This window comes from Muscardinus avellanarius (assembly GCF_963383645.1).
Source record: "Muscardinus avellanarius genome assembly, chromosome: 2".
Classification (NCBI taxonomy): domain Eukaryota; kingdom Metazoa; phylum Chordata; class Mammalia; order Rodentia; family Gliridae; genus Muscardinus; species Muscardinus avellanarius.
In genome coordinates, this window is record NC_137787.1 from 99,448,452 (window position 1) to 99,464,761 (window position 16,310).

General features: G+C 37.9%; 1 protein-coding gene across 6 annotated transcripts in view; it reads right to left on the minus strand.

Annotated features, from left to right (window-relative positions):
• R3HDM1 (R3H domain containing 1) overlaps positions 1-16,310 on the minus strand; it is a gene marked incomplete at both ends in the record, with an annotated part of 99,144 nt that overhangs the window by 56,997 nt on the left and 25,837 nt on the right. For 5 of the 6 annotated variants that reach the window (XM_080690115.1, XM_080690114.1, XM_080690113.1 and 2 more), the window contains 8 exons: positions 1,670-1,924; positions 4,766-4,992; positions 5,100-5,150; positions 5,234-5,271; positions 9,939-10,034; positions 10,114-10,222; positions 15,697-15,837; positions 15,935-15,994. In XM_080690115.1, the coding sequence (XP_080546241.1) occupies positions 1,670-1,924; positions 4,766-4,992; positions 5,100-5,150; positions 5,234-5,271; positions 9,939-10,034; positions 10,114-10,222; positions 15,697-15,837; positions 15,935-15,994 (977 nt within the window). The remainder of the gene's footprint in view (positions 1-1,669; positions 1,925-4,765; positions 4,993-5,099; positions 5,151-5,233; positions 5,272-9,938; positions 10,035-10,113; positions 10,223-15,696; positions 15,838-15,934; positions 15,995-16,310) is intronic. The other variant, XM_080690116.1, reaches the window with a different exon arrangement.

Below are 16,310 nucleotides of genomic sequence, written 5' to 3' on the forward strand. Positions count from 1 at the left end.
TGAACCTGCCATCCTGCTATCTTAGGGGATTACCTAAGATACCTGCTATTTTAGGATTACCTAAACCACTGGGATTACAGTATGTGCCACCATGCCTGTCAATTTATGTGTTTTGAGAGACATACAATAGGAAAGAGTAAAATATTACAACATCTTATATCTTTCCCCCAAACCCAAGAGGTTTGGCAATCTAATACATATAAAGGATAAGAATATAATTATTAGACAAAATTTAATTTCTGAAAAATTAAACTAATTATGGTAGAAACAAATGTTTGACATCTTTATCATTCCCCCCCCCCCCTATGGTACTGGGGACTGAATTCAGGGGCATTCTACCTCAAGCTACACCCACAGCCCAATTTTTATATTGAAACAATTTATTTCTAGGTTGATGAGAATCTCACTACCTGCTGAGGCTGTCCTTGAACCTTCATTCTTCCTGTCTCAGCTTCCCAAATACTGGGAATATAAGTATGAACTACCATGCTGTATTTTTAAAGAAGATGTGAATAAAATTCAAAGTCAATAAATTACAAGCCATGGCTTTCTCTATTACAAACAAAAGGGGCCAAGGACACTCTATTTGTCTGGCCTATCTCCTGACATTATGATGTGAGCACTTCAGCTAATTTCTTGATTTTTAAACTGAAGACATCAAAGATTAAGATTTTCATTACCTTTCCAAATAATTGGGTCATGTTGTTTTCAGTAGAGACTGAATTTCTGTGGTTTTTAAAAATGATTTTTTTTTTGGCAGGTCTGGGGATTGAGAACCACAATCCTCTGGTCTCAGCCTCCTGGATGCTGGGATAACAAGTGTATGCCACCACGCCTGGCAAAAGATGTTTTCTTTACATAAATTATTTTTGCTACCCTTCATACAATGTACTTGTGGTTTCTTTACCTCTTTGAGTTTTATGAAAATTTCACCTACTTAATGGGGGTTGTTATAGAGATTACAAGTATTTAAAGCACCTAATGCAGCATGTGGCATATAATAAACACTCAACAGATATAAATTATTATTAAACTTTAAAGAATAAGACGTTCATAGTAATTCATAATAACCATTTTTGTTTTCCAGTAATGTCTTTTAGTTTCTCAGTAGAAAATAATCACCACATTATGAAGGGTGACTAATTACGGTTTTTTCCTCACTTCATTATATGATTAAGAGAGCTGCAGTTGGGTGTGGTGGTGCATGCCAGTAGTTGGGATGCTGAAACAGGAGGATTGCAGGTTGGAAACCAGCCTCAGCAACATAGCAAGGCCCTCAGCAATTTACTGAGACTATTAAAAGAAAAAAAAAAAGAGCTGCTTACTTGGTTTTTGTTTATAAAATGCATACTATTTTCCACAGAATAAAATTGTTATCAAATAAAGTCCTCCCCAAGGTGGTTGACTCATTTCTAGGAAACGAACTGTCCTTTTATTATAGGTTGTTATTTAACCTAATAAATGTCACAGAGGAAAAATACCTTCTAATGTAAATATATCTTTTTAACATATTCTAGTATCTTTATTAAAGTTCTCCAGGAAATGCTAAATATTCATGAAAAGTAAAAAGCTTCTAACACATATACAGATGATACATTTAAATAGTATCTTAATTTTCAGATAATTTCTGCTATCTCAACTGAAATAAACACCTTTTTTGGATACCAACCTGTTTGTGGGTTGATCAGAATACTGCCAGGTGGTATGCCTGCCGCTTCCAAGGGAAGCAAAAAGAAGCTAGTGCTAGGAGATGCGACTTGCCCATTTAGGCCACCATCAAAGGAAAGAGAACTATGAGTGCTGACAGTTGGATAGACGACAGGTGCGCCATGAGAAGACTGGCTGAGAGCTGTACCTGGAAGAGGCTGCTGGATGTGAGAAAGAGAGCCCGTAGATGACCCTACACTACCAGAAGATTCAGAACCTAGGGAGGAGTAATAAAAAATATGGATTTTTTAAACCATAAAAAACACAGGCTTTAAAATTTTAACAATAAAATTCACACTATATAACATGCAATTACCACATAAAGGCAATGGCTATTTTTAATTTAATGTCCAATTTTGCTTACCCTCCCCAACACAAATAAGTTTTATAAAACAAACTGACCACATAAAAGTTGTCAGAAAAGTCATAGCCAAAACATGCAGCTTAAGCAAGTTTATAGTAATACCAGCCACAGACAGCCACGAAAAGCACATAACCTACATTCCCAAAAGGACAAAGGTATGTACATTTTACCTTTTAGATTAACACTTAGGGAATATACAGATTATAGTTTTCCCCCAGGAAAAAGAATTTAGCACGGCCAAATGACCAAAACATCTTAACTCAGAAACCCCTTATCTATGAGAACACAGAAAGATTATGAGTAGTGTAAAAAATAAATAATAGATTATCTATTAGGAAAAATAATTGTCAAGTTTCATTGCAGTACTTCATTTCTTGGTTTACAATCATAGCATCTTCCTATAAATGTAAACTCAACTTTAATTTTTTTCTAATCAACGGAGATAAAATTAAAAAATTCCAAGTACTTATATCAGCATCGGCGTTAAGATTCCTTGCTTACCAATTTAATTAGCTAATTTGATAGCTGATTTCTGACTGCTTTCATACCTACAATCAATTTCAATTTCTATTACCTAGAGACTGGACATGTTATTGACTTTTAGCATAATGGCAAAGATGGATAATGAGACAATGAAAGGAAAATACTTGGATAATGCACATAGTTAATCAGGACTCTGGAAAAGAGAGTCTTTAGTGAATGAAATAAACAACTGTGATATACTATACAGATTTCCTTTTGAAGGTTAGTTTCTATTTTAAGTGACAAAATGACTACTGACAAGAACTTTTAGGCCGGGCGTGGTGGCGCAAGCTTGTAATCCCTGTGCTTGGGAGGCAGAGGCAGGAGGATCGCGCTGGTTCGAAGCCAACCTTGCTGGCTTAAGAGACCTTGTTTCCAAATAAAAATATAAAATAGGTCTGGGAGTGAAGCACGGAGGTAGAAGGGTTTCCAGGAACCCCAGTACCACCAAAAAATAAATATATAAAAAAATAAAAAATAAACAAAAACTTTTGTGAATTTATCCTAGAAACAACAACAAAAAAATAATTTTCCATGTTAAAGGATTAACTCATCTATTATCTACGTATCTATCTATCTTTTGATGATACTGGGGATTGAACCCAGAGGCATTCTACCTTTGAGCTATAACTCCAGCTTGATTTCTTTCTTTCTTCCTTTCTCTCTCTCTTCTTCCCTCCCTCCCTCCTTTTCTTCCTTTTGCAGTACTAGGGAGTGAACTCAGGGACAGTCTACTTCCAAGCTACACCCCCATCCTTATTTTTTAATTATTTTGAAACAGGGTCTCACTGAGTTTCAGAGGGCCTCACTAAGTAGTTGAGGCTGGCCACAAACCTATGATCCTCCTGTCTGCCTCCCAAGTACTGGGATTACAAGCATGTGCCACCAAGCCCAGCTTTGATTTTCTTTCTTTCTTTCCTATTTTTTTCTTTTTTTGTGGTACTGGGAATGGAACCCAGGGACATTCTATCTCTGAGCTACACCCCCCACCCTATTTCAATTTTTGTTCTTTATTTTGAAACAGGGTCTCACTGAGTTGCAGAGGGCCTCACCAAGTAGCTGAGGCTGGCTGCGAACCATGATCCTCCTGTCTCAGCCTCCCAAATACTGGGATTAGAAGTGTGCGCCACCATGCCCGGCTCTGATTTTATTTATTTGGAAACTGTCTCGTTAGGTTGATGAGAATCTCACCACTTGCCTGAGGCTGTTATCAAACCTATGATCCTCCTGTCTCAGCCTCCCAAGTACTGGGATTACAGGCATGTGCTACTATGTCTGCATATTTTTATTTTTGAAGATAATATGGAATGTTTATAGTACATATTCTTAAAATGTTTAAGTCTGGAAGTATCTAAATGACTATTTTCATGATACAAGAATAGTCTTTTTTTCTGATGACCAAGCAGTGTGTGTATGTACGTTATGTATGTATGTACACACACACACACACACACACACACACACACACACACACACACACACACACACACCCCTTTTTTTTGTGGTACTAGGGGTGGAACCTAGGGACTTTTCTACCTCTGGGCTATACTCCCAGACCGATTTTCTATATGGAAACAGAGTCTCACTAAGTTGCTGAGAGCCTCACTCAGTAGCTGAGGCTGGCTTTGAACCTGTGCGATCCTCCTGTCTCAGCCTCCCAGGCGCGGGGATTACAAGCGTGCGCCAACACGCCCGGCTAGCAGGCTATTTTATATTTTATTTGGAAACAGGGTATCGCTAAGCTGCTGAGAGTGTCACTAAATAGCTGAGGCTGGCTTTGAAACTGCTCGATCCTTCTGCCTCAGCCTCCCAAATACTGAGATTATCATGCCTGGCTACACATTTTGGATATACTCTACCTTTTAAAAGTTATGGGTAAGCAATGGATAATTTTGAATCATCTCTGGACATTCAAATGAGAGATGGCAAATCATTGAACCTACCTGATTAAATTTATGTCATAGCAGAAAATAATTCTTAATTGGTATTTGTAAACCTATCTCCAGAACAGAGAATAAATCCTAATGTCAGTAAAGATATTACCCTTTAAGTACTCAGGGGGTGGTCAGTGCACTGCAGGTAGTAATTTTGCATTTAAGGATAATAAAAACCCATATGATAACATTAAGTAAACTAGTGCTTAGACTGCATAGGACTAAGCAATGTTTATACCTGTTTTTGAAAGCCTGCCTATGCTTTTGCTGCTTCCAGAACTATCACCTCGAGTCAGGACTGAGATCCCACTGAAGCTGCTTGCTTTGGTGACAGCGGGCTTCATGTTTCGCAGGGAGCTATCTGAGTCTGTGCTGCTCCATGGCCGTGGCTCTGAGAACCTCAACTCATTCTCAGTGCTGCTTTGATGGCTATTTGTTGATCTCCCTGAAGCATCTTTATTAACTCTGTAATGTAGAAATAAAACTCTGAAAAGCTAATAGGGAGAAAAAAAAGTAAAGATCAAGAAAAATTTCTTTAATTCCATATTGTATTGAAAACATGCTTCCAATACCTAAATATCTGGCGCCTCTGCTGGGTACTACTAGCATCCTCGTCTTGAATTCTGTTGGCATTTTAATAAGACATTTTAATTTTTATTAGTTTCAGTCAGACAGTTACCAAAATAGATGTTAAAAATTCCCTCACCTCTTGTCAATAATATAATTCTCTTGGGAACACAGGGACTAGAAAGAAAGAAGAGATATAAAAAGTCGAGCTTTTGTCAAATACATAATGTCATCTGTAAATGAATGATGACAACAAAATTCATAGGTAGTAACTTTTTTTGTGTGTGTGGTACTGAAAATTTAACCCAGGGGCATTCTACATCTGAGCTACATCCCCAGCCCTATTTTTTATTAAATTTTTTTGTGGTACTAGGGATTGAACACAGGGGCTTTTCTAGCTCTGGGCTATACTCCCAGACCTATTTTATATTTTATTTGGAAACAGGGTCTCACTAAGTTGCTGAAAGCCTCACTAAATAACTAAGGCTGGCTTTGAACCCATGTGATCCTCCTGTCTCAGCCTCCCAAGTGCGGGGATTACAAACGTGCTCCACCATGCATGGCATATGTAGTAATATTTTAAGCTGAGCATAGTGGCGCACACTTGTAATCCCAGTACTTGGGAGGCTGAGACAGGAGGATCTCAGGTTTGTGGACAACCTCAGCAATTCAGTGAGGCCCTCTGCAACTCAGCGAGACCCTTTATCATAAATAAATAAATAAATAAATAAGTAAATAAATAAATGAATAAGTTAAAAAAAAAAAGAGCTGGGGGCATAGCTCAGAGGTAAGAATGCTCCTTGGTTCAACTCCCTGTATTATAGAAAAAACAAAAAAGCAACAAAAATAGTCACTTAAAAAAAAAAAATCACCTCCTCCCCCAAACTCCAAGTTGGTGATAAGGATAGACTAGACAAATAAACAATACTAGAATTTTTTATAGCTTAGAAATGCTAGGTTTACTTTTTACTGCCATTTGTTCTGTGGTCTTCATTAATGTGAAATGCAAATGTTCTCTTCCGAGAAAATTATCCCTTTTCTTTATCATGTATTCAGGGTATAAATCAGTCTGCAGACTCTGCCTCATTCACTTGACATGTCTCTGATCACCAGACCTCTGGCTGTTGATGTGGCAGTGAAGGAGCAGGTGCGCTTCCTCGGGGCCACAGTGGAACTCCTCTGCTGACGCCCCAGTCAGGCAGTGCCGGTTTTCTTTGTACTAATAGAACAACCTTCCAAATAGTTTCCTAGCTATCATTTTTTGCCCTTTTCATTCACCTCATACAAAAGAAGCCAGAGTAATCTAGTATGTCACCCCAATCACACTACTTCATCTTGCATGGCTCCTAGATTTTGAATGGGGGTCAGTAAACTTTTGCTGGCCACCTATTTCTGCTAAGAACGTCTCACTGAAACATTTCCATGACTATTTATGTATCCTCTATGGCTGTTCAAATCAGACTTAAACGGTCTGATTTGAGTAGATGTGAAGACTATATGGGTCAACAGGCCTAAAATATTATACGGCTCTGCACAGAAAAAGTTGGCTGACCAATAAAACCTGAAGTTCACAATCTTCACATACTTCCACAGCCCAAGTCATCTGGTTCCTGATAATTTCTCTAATCTAAGCTTTCCTTACTTTTTATATTGGGCCAGCTATAATCTGACCATTCTGAATCTTTCAATTCTTCAAGTGTTAAGTTCTTCCTTACCTCTGGGCCTTTGCAAATACTCTCTACTTGGAACTCTTCACTCCTATGCGCCTTCTCTCAGAAGCTAACTCTCCTATCCTCTCCCCCATTCTGACCTGTGGTTCTTCTCTGCCATGTTCTATAATTTGTGGTGCTTCTTGGCTGTATCCACTCTTGTACCTTCATGTCTATACAAGCCACACACATACTGTCATTACTTCACTACTTAACAAGGACGGAGACCTCTCATCTATTTTATAAAATAGTGAGAGAAAAATAGAGGGCAGGCTCTGCATTCAGCAGCCCTAGGCTAAAATCCCAGCACTGCCATTTCCTAGCTATGTGTACTCTGGCTATTTTGCTTAGCTTCCTAGTGCCTCACTCCTTATCTATAAAACAAAAACATTCATAGTATTGACCATAGAGGGTTGTTTGGGAATAAATTATTATCATTGTCCACAGATGTTCTTCAGTCCTTAGCACAGTATGTATGTTCAATAAGATTTGTTGAGTATTATAAACTCTCATGACCTTAATATTTTTTTCTATTTTTTTATGGTATTGGGATGTCACTGTGCCTCTGAGCTATACTCACAGTCAGCCCTATTTTATTTTTTTTTATGAAACTGGAGTTAAGCCCAGGAGCAATCTATCTCGGAACTACACCCCGGTCCTATTTTTTATTCTTTATTTTTCAAATAGGGCCTCATTAAATTGCAGAGCATCTCACTAAGTAGCTGAGAGTGGCTGTGAACCTGTGATCCTCTTGTCTCGGCCTCCCAAGTATTGGGATTACAAGCATGTGCCACCATGCCTGGCTTATTCTTCCTCCTCCTTCTCCTCCTTCTTTTTTTTTGAGGTACTAGGGATGGAACCAGGGGCATTGTACCTCCGAGCTACACACCTAGTCCTGTTTTTTTTTTAATATTTTTATTTATTTTTAGTTTTTGTGGTACTGGGGTTGGAACCCAGGGGCTTTTATACCTCTGGGCTATACTCCCAGACCTATTTTTATTTTTTATTTGAAAACAGGGTCTCACTATGTTGCTGAGAGCCTCACTCAGTAGCTGAGGCTGGCTTCGAACTTGTGCGATCCTCTGGTCTCAGCCTTCCAAGCGTTGGATTACAAGTGTGCACAACCATGCCCGGATAGTATTTTTATTTTTTGGGAACAGGGTCTCACTGAGTTGCGAAGGGCCTCGCTATGTAGCTGAGGCTGTCTACGAACCATGATCCTCCAAGTCTCTGGCTCCTGAATACTGGGATTACAAGTGTGCTCCACCACGCCCAGACTTATTTCTTCTTCTTCTATTTTTTTTTTTTTTTTTTTTTTTGTGGTACTGATGGTGGAACCTAGGGACTTTTCTACCTCCAGGCTATACTCCCATACCTATTTTAAATTTAATTTGGAAACAGAGTCTCACTAAGTTGCTAAGAGCTTCACTAAGTAGCTGAGGCTGGCTTTAAACCTGTGTGATCCTCCTATGTCAGCCTCCCAAGCGCTGGGATTACAAGCCACCAGGCCTGGCCTTATTTCTTATTTTGAAACAGGATCTCACTAAGTTCCTGAGGGCCTTGCTAAAATGCAGAGGCTGTCCTTGAACCTGTGGTTCCTGCGATTCTATTTCTGCCTTCCAAGGATTTGGATGACAGGTGTTTACCGCTGTGTCTGACTTGATGTCTTGCATTTTAATGTTATTTGAACTCTGTTTCTTTCTATCTTTTTTTTTTCTTTTTGTGGTACTGGGTATGGAACCCAGGGGCTTTCTACCACCGGGCTACACTATTTTATATTTTATTTGGAAACAGGGTCTCACTAAAGTTGCTGAGAGCCTAAGTAGCTGAGGCTGGCTTTGAACCTGCGCAGTTTTCCTGTCTTAGCCTCCCAAGTACTGGGATTACAAGCATGCACCACCACACCTGGCTTTGAGCTATGTTCTTTTTTTTTTTTTTTTGGTAGTACTGGAGGTGGAACCCAGAGGCTTTCTATCTCCAGGCTATACTCTCAGACCTTTTTTTTTTTTTTTTAAAATATATTTTATTTGGAAACAGGGTCTCACTAAGTTGCTGAAAGCCTCACTAAGTAGCTGAGGCTGGCTTCGAACCCATGCGATCCTCCTGTCTCAGCCTCCCAAGCGCGGGAATTACAAGCGTGCGCCACCACGCCCGGCTGAGCTATGTTTCTTAACACAGAAAATTTCTATCTGTGGCAGTGTTACCACATTATATACATTCATATGTCCTTGAAGAGTACTATGTATTGCGAAGAAAAGGTGCTTATCAAATGTTGGTAAAACCAAATTGATTCTCTTCTGGCCAATATACATTAAATAATCATTTAGTGTCTCATATAATCATGTATAAGGAAGAAAATGACTACTAATAAAAAATCAGTTGGTGTTAGTGAACTAGGGATTAAACTGGGGGTATTCTTCCTTCGAGTTACACCCCCAGTCTGACTTTATTTCCTATTTAGAAACAATGTCTCGCCAGGCATGGTGGCACATGCTTGTAATCCCCGCACTTGGGAGGTGGAGACAGGAGGATCGCGCAGGTTTGAAGCCAGTCTCGCTGGCCTAAGAGACCCTGTTTCCAAATTAAAAAAAGAAAGAAAGAAAGAAACAGTGCCTCACTAAGTTGATGAGAATCTCACTACTTGCTGAGGCTGTCCTTGAACCTGTGATTCTCCTGTTTCAGCCTTCTACATACTACGATTATAGGCATGCATCACCATGATAAGCAAATTAGCTTTTAAAAGAAAAAGCTGATTATTTGTCAAGGAAAGGTCACTAAAATAAACAGGATGTAGAATATATGACTTATAGATAGTTACCAATGTTGTAAAGATCTCAAGTCTGTCAGAAATCTGGAAAAAAAATTATACCATTTATACTCAGTCTAGTAATCTCTTTGAGTCCTATATTCCACCTGCTAACTTTTGAAAAATTTTACATTACTACTGCATTGTAGTATTCTATGAACTGTTAAATTATTAATATGAACAAGAGTCTCAATAGTTTTAAAAGGTGACCTTATATATAACAAGTAGGGTTAAAAATAAGTGTGACCAATAAATTGAAGGGAGATTGATACTGCACTGCCACTAAAATGTATTCTAACATGAAGTCCTAAATAGAAATCAGTACATACATCTTGAGAAAATATTCGGTCTCTAGCTTTCTGGTACTCTTCTTCTCTTTCTTCTATAGATTTACTTCTTCTGTCATCTTTCAAACGTATTCTCATCTGAAGAAAAGAGAACAATTAATTCTTGGAAAAATGAACTACTTGCAACTATACAAATGCCATATTTGGTCTAGATTACCTGGTTATCGTCTTTGTCAAAGCTAGAGTTATCTCTCTTAAGGATATATCTCTTTTGAAAGTCTTCACCTCTATCATCCTTAATATGCTCATTAAATTTCTGATCAGGTCTGAAAAAACAAAATAAAAGAAAGGATTAAAAAAGATAATGCATAGTATTTATAGAAAAATTAACCACGAGTGCAAAAAGTTAATCATTTATTAGTGCCATTCATAGATACTTATGTTGTGTCAGTCTTCACAATAATCTCATGAGAAAGCACCAACTATCCCATGTTACGGTTGAGAGGTAATAGAAAATATAACATAAGATCTAGAGTGAATCTGCTTGGGTTCAAAAATCAAGCTTTACCACTCTAGTGGCTTTAGGACTTGAACAAGTTACTTTACTTTTTTATTTCCCAGTTTTATCATTTGTAAGATGGGAATCATAGTATATCTAACTTAAAGGATTGTTTTGAAGATGAAACAAATTAACATAGGAATAGCACTTAAAACAGCTAACATTTAACAATAGTTTTTGGATTTTATAAATATTATTGAGAAAACTGAGGTTCAAATGGCTGAAGCAACTGTGTAAGGTCAAAGATCAAGTATAGCCCGGGCGTGGTGGCGCACGCTTGTAATCCCCTGCTTGGGAGGCAGAGACAGGAGGATCGGGCAGGTTCGAAGCCAGCCATGCTGGCTTAAGAGACCCTGTTTCTAAATAAAAAAGTATGAAAATAGGTCTGGGAGTGTAGCCTGGAGGTAGAAGGGTTTCCAGGAAACCCAGTACAACAACAACAACAACAACAAAAAAGTATATGACTGAGCCACAACTGGAAGAGCAGAGCCAAAGCCTATTATCCTCTTTACATTGCCTCCTCTAAATATACAAAACATGCTTGGACAAAGAAAATACTACAGCACGATTATTATTATACTATTGAAAGTAATTAAATATTTTGTGTTCACTTAATTAGAAAACTTAAGAGACTACTTCAAAATATACCTCAGTTACTAGAAATTCTTAGTTACAGCAGGGTTATTACATTATTGCTTTGTTTTACATTAACTGAAACAGACTAGAAAAAATAAGTTCTTTTTTTTGTGTGGGTCTCGGGATGGAATCCAGGGGCATTTGACCTCCGAGACACATTCCCTGCCCTATTTTTATTCTTTATTTTGAAACAGGGTCTCACTAAGTTGCAGAGGGCCTAAGTAGCTGAGGCTGTCAGTGAACGCAGTCCTCTGGTCTCAGCCTCCCGAATGCTGGGATAATAAGCCTGCGCCACCACGCCTGGCTTAGATAAGTTCCTTTTGGAGCACTGGAACCTAAAGCAATGACTGTGAAATCTAAGCAATATATTTTATAGCAGTTTGGTCTTTCCTGATTAGAAATGTTGCAAGTTCCATTAAGACCTAGAAGAGCGATATATGATTGTGGCCTTTGGAAAATTACAATTATATGAAATTTCACCTACCAAAATATACTTTCAGCTTCAAAAAATTAATCCAATAAACATTCTGTGAGTTAATGTCACTCTATTATAAAACTGGAATTTCTTTTTAAAATAATACAATTTATGAAATAAAATATCTGAATCTCTAAGTCATCTTAAAAATATGGTGTAAATACATGTGTGTATGCACAGACACACACACACACACATACACATTATATAGGCATAGAGTATACATGAATACTCTAAAAATTTTTTAATCCCGAGTAATGACATTTTTGGCAAACTAAGACTACATATTTCATTATATATAAGACTCAATGAACACTGCTGAATATATGTTTTAACCTAGTGAATGTTTAATAAAGTACTGTGACAAACTCCTATAAATTTTCCAAGAGCAGATTTAAAAAGAAATATCTAAGAAAGCTGAAAAAAATCTCTACTGTAAAGCAAACTAGATAAATGAAACAAAGAGCTGATATCCACATAAAGCTATATACAAAAAGAAGAACAAGAGTACAAATAGCTTCATGAGCAAAATGGTGGGAAGATTGCTTTCTTTGGGGTCTGAAGGATCACCTATTTAGTTCTGGCAGTATGTTAATTGTTACACAATCACTTCATTTACTTATATCAGTCTGTTTCTGTAGATGTTTAAAATCACAATTTCTTATTTAAGGAGTTTATACTTGGGTGAGAGATCACTATTAAAAAGTGAACTCTGTGGTTTAACCAAGGACCTGGCAACTTTTCTAAGAGCAGCTGGATTCCCACACCAAAGAGCATTGGCAGGCATTTCTGCTAACCTTAAGACTGTCTTACCTCTTTCTTTTATAGATTCCTGAATTTACTGCCCTGCAATCGCCAACTTCCCGCTCCATTGAGACACCCCAGTGGACACCGGGTTGTTGACATCCACAACACCACTGGTTCAAGGCTGGAGCGGGTAATCTCCCTATGAGGAAAAGGTAAGTTTGTTTTTATTCAATGTGGAGCAGATCTCTAAGGTTTTCTGATTTATAGTCTTCTTCATATCCCAGAAGATATAAAGTAAGAATACAGTGTAACTTCAGTGATCTGAAATGTTTAGTTATAATTACATTATTAACCCATGCTTCTGTAGGTGGTACATCAAAAATATCTCTGCTTAGCTAAACTTTTGATCACTTTGATAAAGAAAACCTAAAGCTTTCTGACATCATTCAGAGAATTCAAATAACTGAAGTTACACTATATTGAAAACCTTAGAGAGTCATCAGTCAAAATGTTAGTCAAATGCCTGCTAATGTACATGTGTTTAGGTTTCCAGCAGCTCTGAGTAATGTTGAAAGGTACTGGTTAAATGCTTTGGTTAAGGAAAAAGTTCTACTCATTTTTAGTCAGCTCACATCTTAATGGTTAATATCCTCCTTATCCCATATATATGAAATTGGGAAAAGACTGATAAAGATATTTTAAGACTAAGGGACTGGAAAATGAAAACCAAATCAGATTCACATTTTCAGGTAATCCATAGAGAGGACTTTTCCCCCAAGATAACTACTTTTATGAATTTTATTTGTAAGGATACTCATTTAAAAATACTAAATGTATCTATTTAGTTTATAGACTTTTGAAATAGAAGAAAACCAATTTAGTTCCAGCAAGCAATATGACAGTAAAGGGTAAAAGGCCAAAATAACAGTAGAGACACAGATGAACTAAATACAACTTTGCTAGTTTAGGAGTTCATAGACAAGACCCTAAGAGAAGTTCAACTTCAGGAAAGGCAGCAAAATAATAGACTGAAGAGCATTTTGTATGTGTGATGTACTAGTAGCGATTAAACTGAGGGACATGCTATGTCTGAGCTACACCCTCCAGCCCTATTTTATTTTATGTGGTACTGGGGATTCTACCTCCGGGCTATACCCCTAGAACTCTTTTTTACATTTTAAGAGTTGCTAAGTTGCTCCTGTCTCAGTCTCCCAAGTACTAGGATAGCCAATTAGGTGGCCCATATCTGGTTAGTTTTTACTTTGAAACAGGGTCTTGCTAAGTTACCACGCACTGGCTTCAAACCCATAATCCTCCTATCTCAGTCTCTGAAGTACCAGCACAAGCCACCATGTGGACCCAGGTACTTCTAGCCCTTTTTATTTTTTATTTTTAAAACAGAGTCTCAGCCGGGCATGGTGGTGCACGCTTGTAATCCCCGTGCTTGGGAGGCGGAGACAGGAGGATCGCGCTGGTTCGGAGCCACCCTCGCTGGCTTAAGAGACCCTGTTTCCAAAACAAACAAACAAACAAACAAACAAACAAACAAACAAACACTCTCAGTAAATTGCTGAGGCTGGCCTCAAATTTACAATCCCATCTCAGCCCCCCCAGTTACTGTGCAATACCGCACCCAGCTCTCAAGAATATTATTTACAGCATCTGAGGTTGACTGTTGCCCTTTACCTTAGGCCCAACTGCTGCCTTGTAAGAAACTGATAATAGAAAATCCTTTTGTTAGGCAACTCATTACTACCAAAGGATAAATTTTAACTGAACTCATCAACTTTAGTTGCTTTAGGATAAGCCTTACAAAGGGGCAGAATAGATGCTATGTACATGTTATGAGTTGAATGACTGTACTGGCCCTTCTGCTCCAAAGTATCAGCACCAATGATCTACTTTGCCAACATTATAAAGCAATTACTTCTGAAGTAAAAGTCTTTTCCTAACTACTAAAAAAAAAATTCCTCAGCTGGGCATGGTGGCACACGCCTATTATCCCAGTACCTGGGAGGCTGAGATGGGAGGATTACAAGTTTGAGGCCAGCTGTAGCTACTTAGTGAGACCCTATTTCAAGATTAAAAAATAAAATAAAATAAGGATGAGGGCATAGCTCAAAGGTAGCTCCTGGGTTCAATCCTCAGCATGAAAACAGACAGACAAACAAATAAAAAACTAAAAGAACAACAACAAAAATTCCTCAGTATATTATACACAGCCGAAAAAAGGATATACAATATGGACGATATTTACATTTTTATTTTATATGTGTGTGGTACTGGGGATGAAATTAGGGGAATTCTACCCCTGAGTCACTGAGTCACACCCCTAGTCCTATCTAGTCCTATTTTTCTTTTCTAGCACTGGGGACAGAACCCTGGAGCATTATTGCTTTGAGTTATACCCCTAGTTCTATTTTATTATTTTATTTGGAAACAGAGTTTTATTAAGTTGCCAAGGGCTTTACAAAGTTACTGTGGCTGGCTGCAAACCTGTGATCCTTCTGTCTCAGTCTCCCAAGTAAGTACTGGGATTACAAGCATGTATCACCACACCTAGACTATGTTTTTTTTTTTTTTTTTTTTTGCTGAGCCTGGCCTTAAGCCTTTGATCCTCTGGTCTCAGCCTTCCCAATACTGGGATTACAGGTATATGCCACCATGCCCAGCTTAGATGACACTATATTCATGAACAGTACCATTTTCTTGAGATTTATTGGAGATAGGAAGCAAAAACGTGCTTTTAGAAGAAACAGTAAAGTGGCAAAATATTAATTAAATGTGAGGGTGGCAAAGACAAATTCTGTTCATTAAAAAAAAAACCACACAAATTTGCCTGAGGGTGGCTATAATTATGTTAATTACATTAATTAAAAATCCATTATGAGCCAGGTGTGGTGGCGCATGCTTGTAATCCCAGCATTCAGGGGGTTGAGATTGGAGGGTCATGGTTTGCAGACAGCCTCAGCTACTTAATGAGGCCTCCACAACTTAGTGAGACATGGTTTCAAAATAAAGAATAAAAAAATAGGGCGGGGTGTAGTTCGGAGGTTGAATACCCCTGGGTTCCATCCCCAGACCCTCAAAAAAAAAAAAAAAAAAAAAATCCATTATGATAGTAGTTGTCAAACACTGCTATTATGCCCTCTGAGTTACTTTTATAAAACATGTGCTCCAGCCTCACTGATCTTCCTTATTTAGTTCAGACTGGTACATTTTGTTCCTAGAAAGCTATATGTATTTTTTGGTCGTATCATATAAGGTTATCATGAACTTATTTGGACTGCTAAAACACAGGGAAAAAACCTCAGATGAAAGTTACCGTAGGAAGGTGTTAGTACACAGACATATGACATGTACCTATATCTCTTGACACTTACATTCTTGTATTGCTAGTTTTGTTTACTATGACAGACTTCCCACTCTGATCAACATTGTGGTCTAATCCAAAGTAAGCAGCTACTCTGTGTAATAGCATCCTATGGTAAGATGTCATTGGGGGGAATTTTTTACGTGGAGATCTAAAAGTGAAAAAAAAAAAAAAAAAAAAGAAAAGATTTAGCAAAGCAATAAGAATTGTTACAACAACTTATTTTCTTGTTAAATGTCAGGACTTACTCATTATTACCAATGAAATCTAAAATTTCTTGTTCCAATTTCAGCAGCATCATTCTGTCCCTGAAAGAAAGTATGAAGACTTTTATATGTAGAACTTAACACTGAAATAATCATAAATACCAATAGTTTATGATTTTTTTTTTTTTTTTGGTGGTACTGGGGTTTCTGGAAACCCTTCTACCTCCAGGGTACACTCCCAGACCCATTTTATATTTTTAATTGGAAACAGGGTCTTTTAGGCCAGCAAGGCTGGCTTTGAACCAGCACTCCAGCGCGATCCTCCTGTCTCTGCCTCCCAAACACGGGGATTACAAGTGTGCGCCACCATGCCCGGCTATAGTTTATTAATTTAAATAGCTATTTTTCCTCCTTAAAA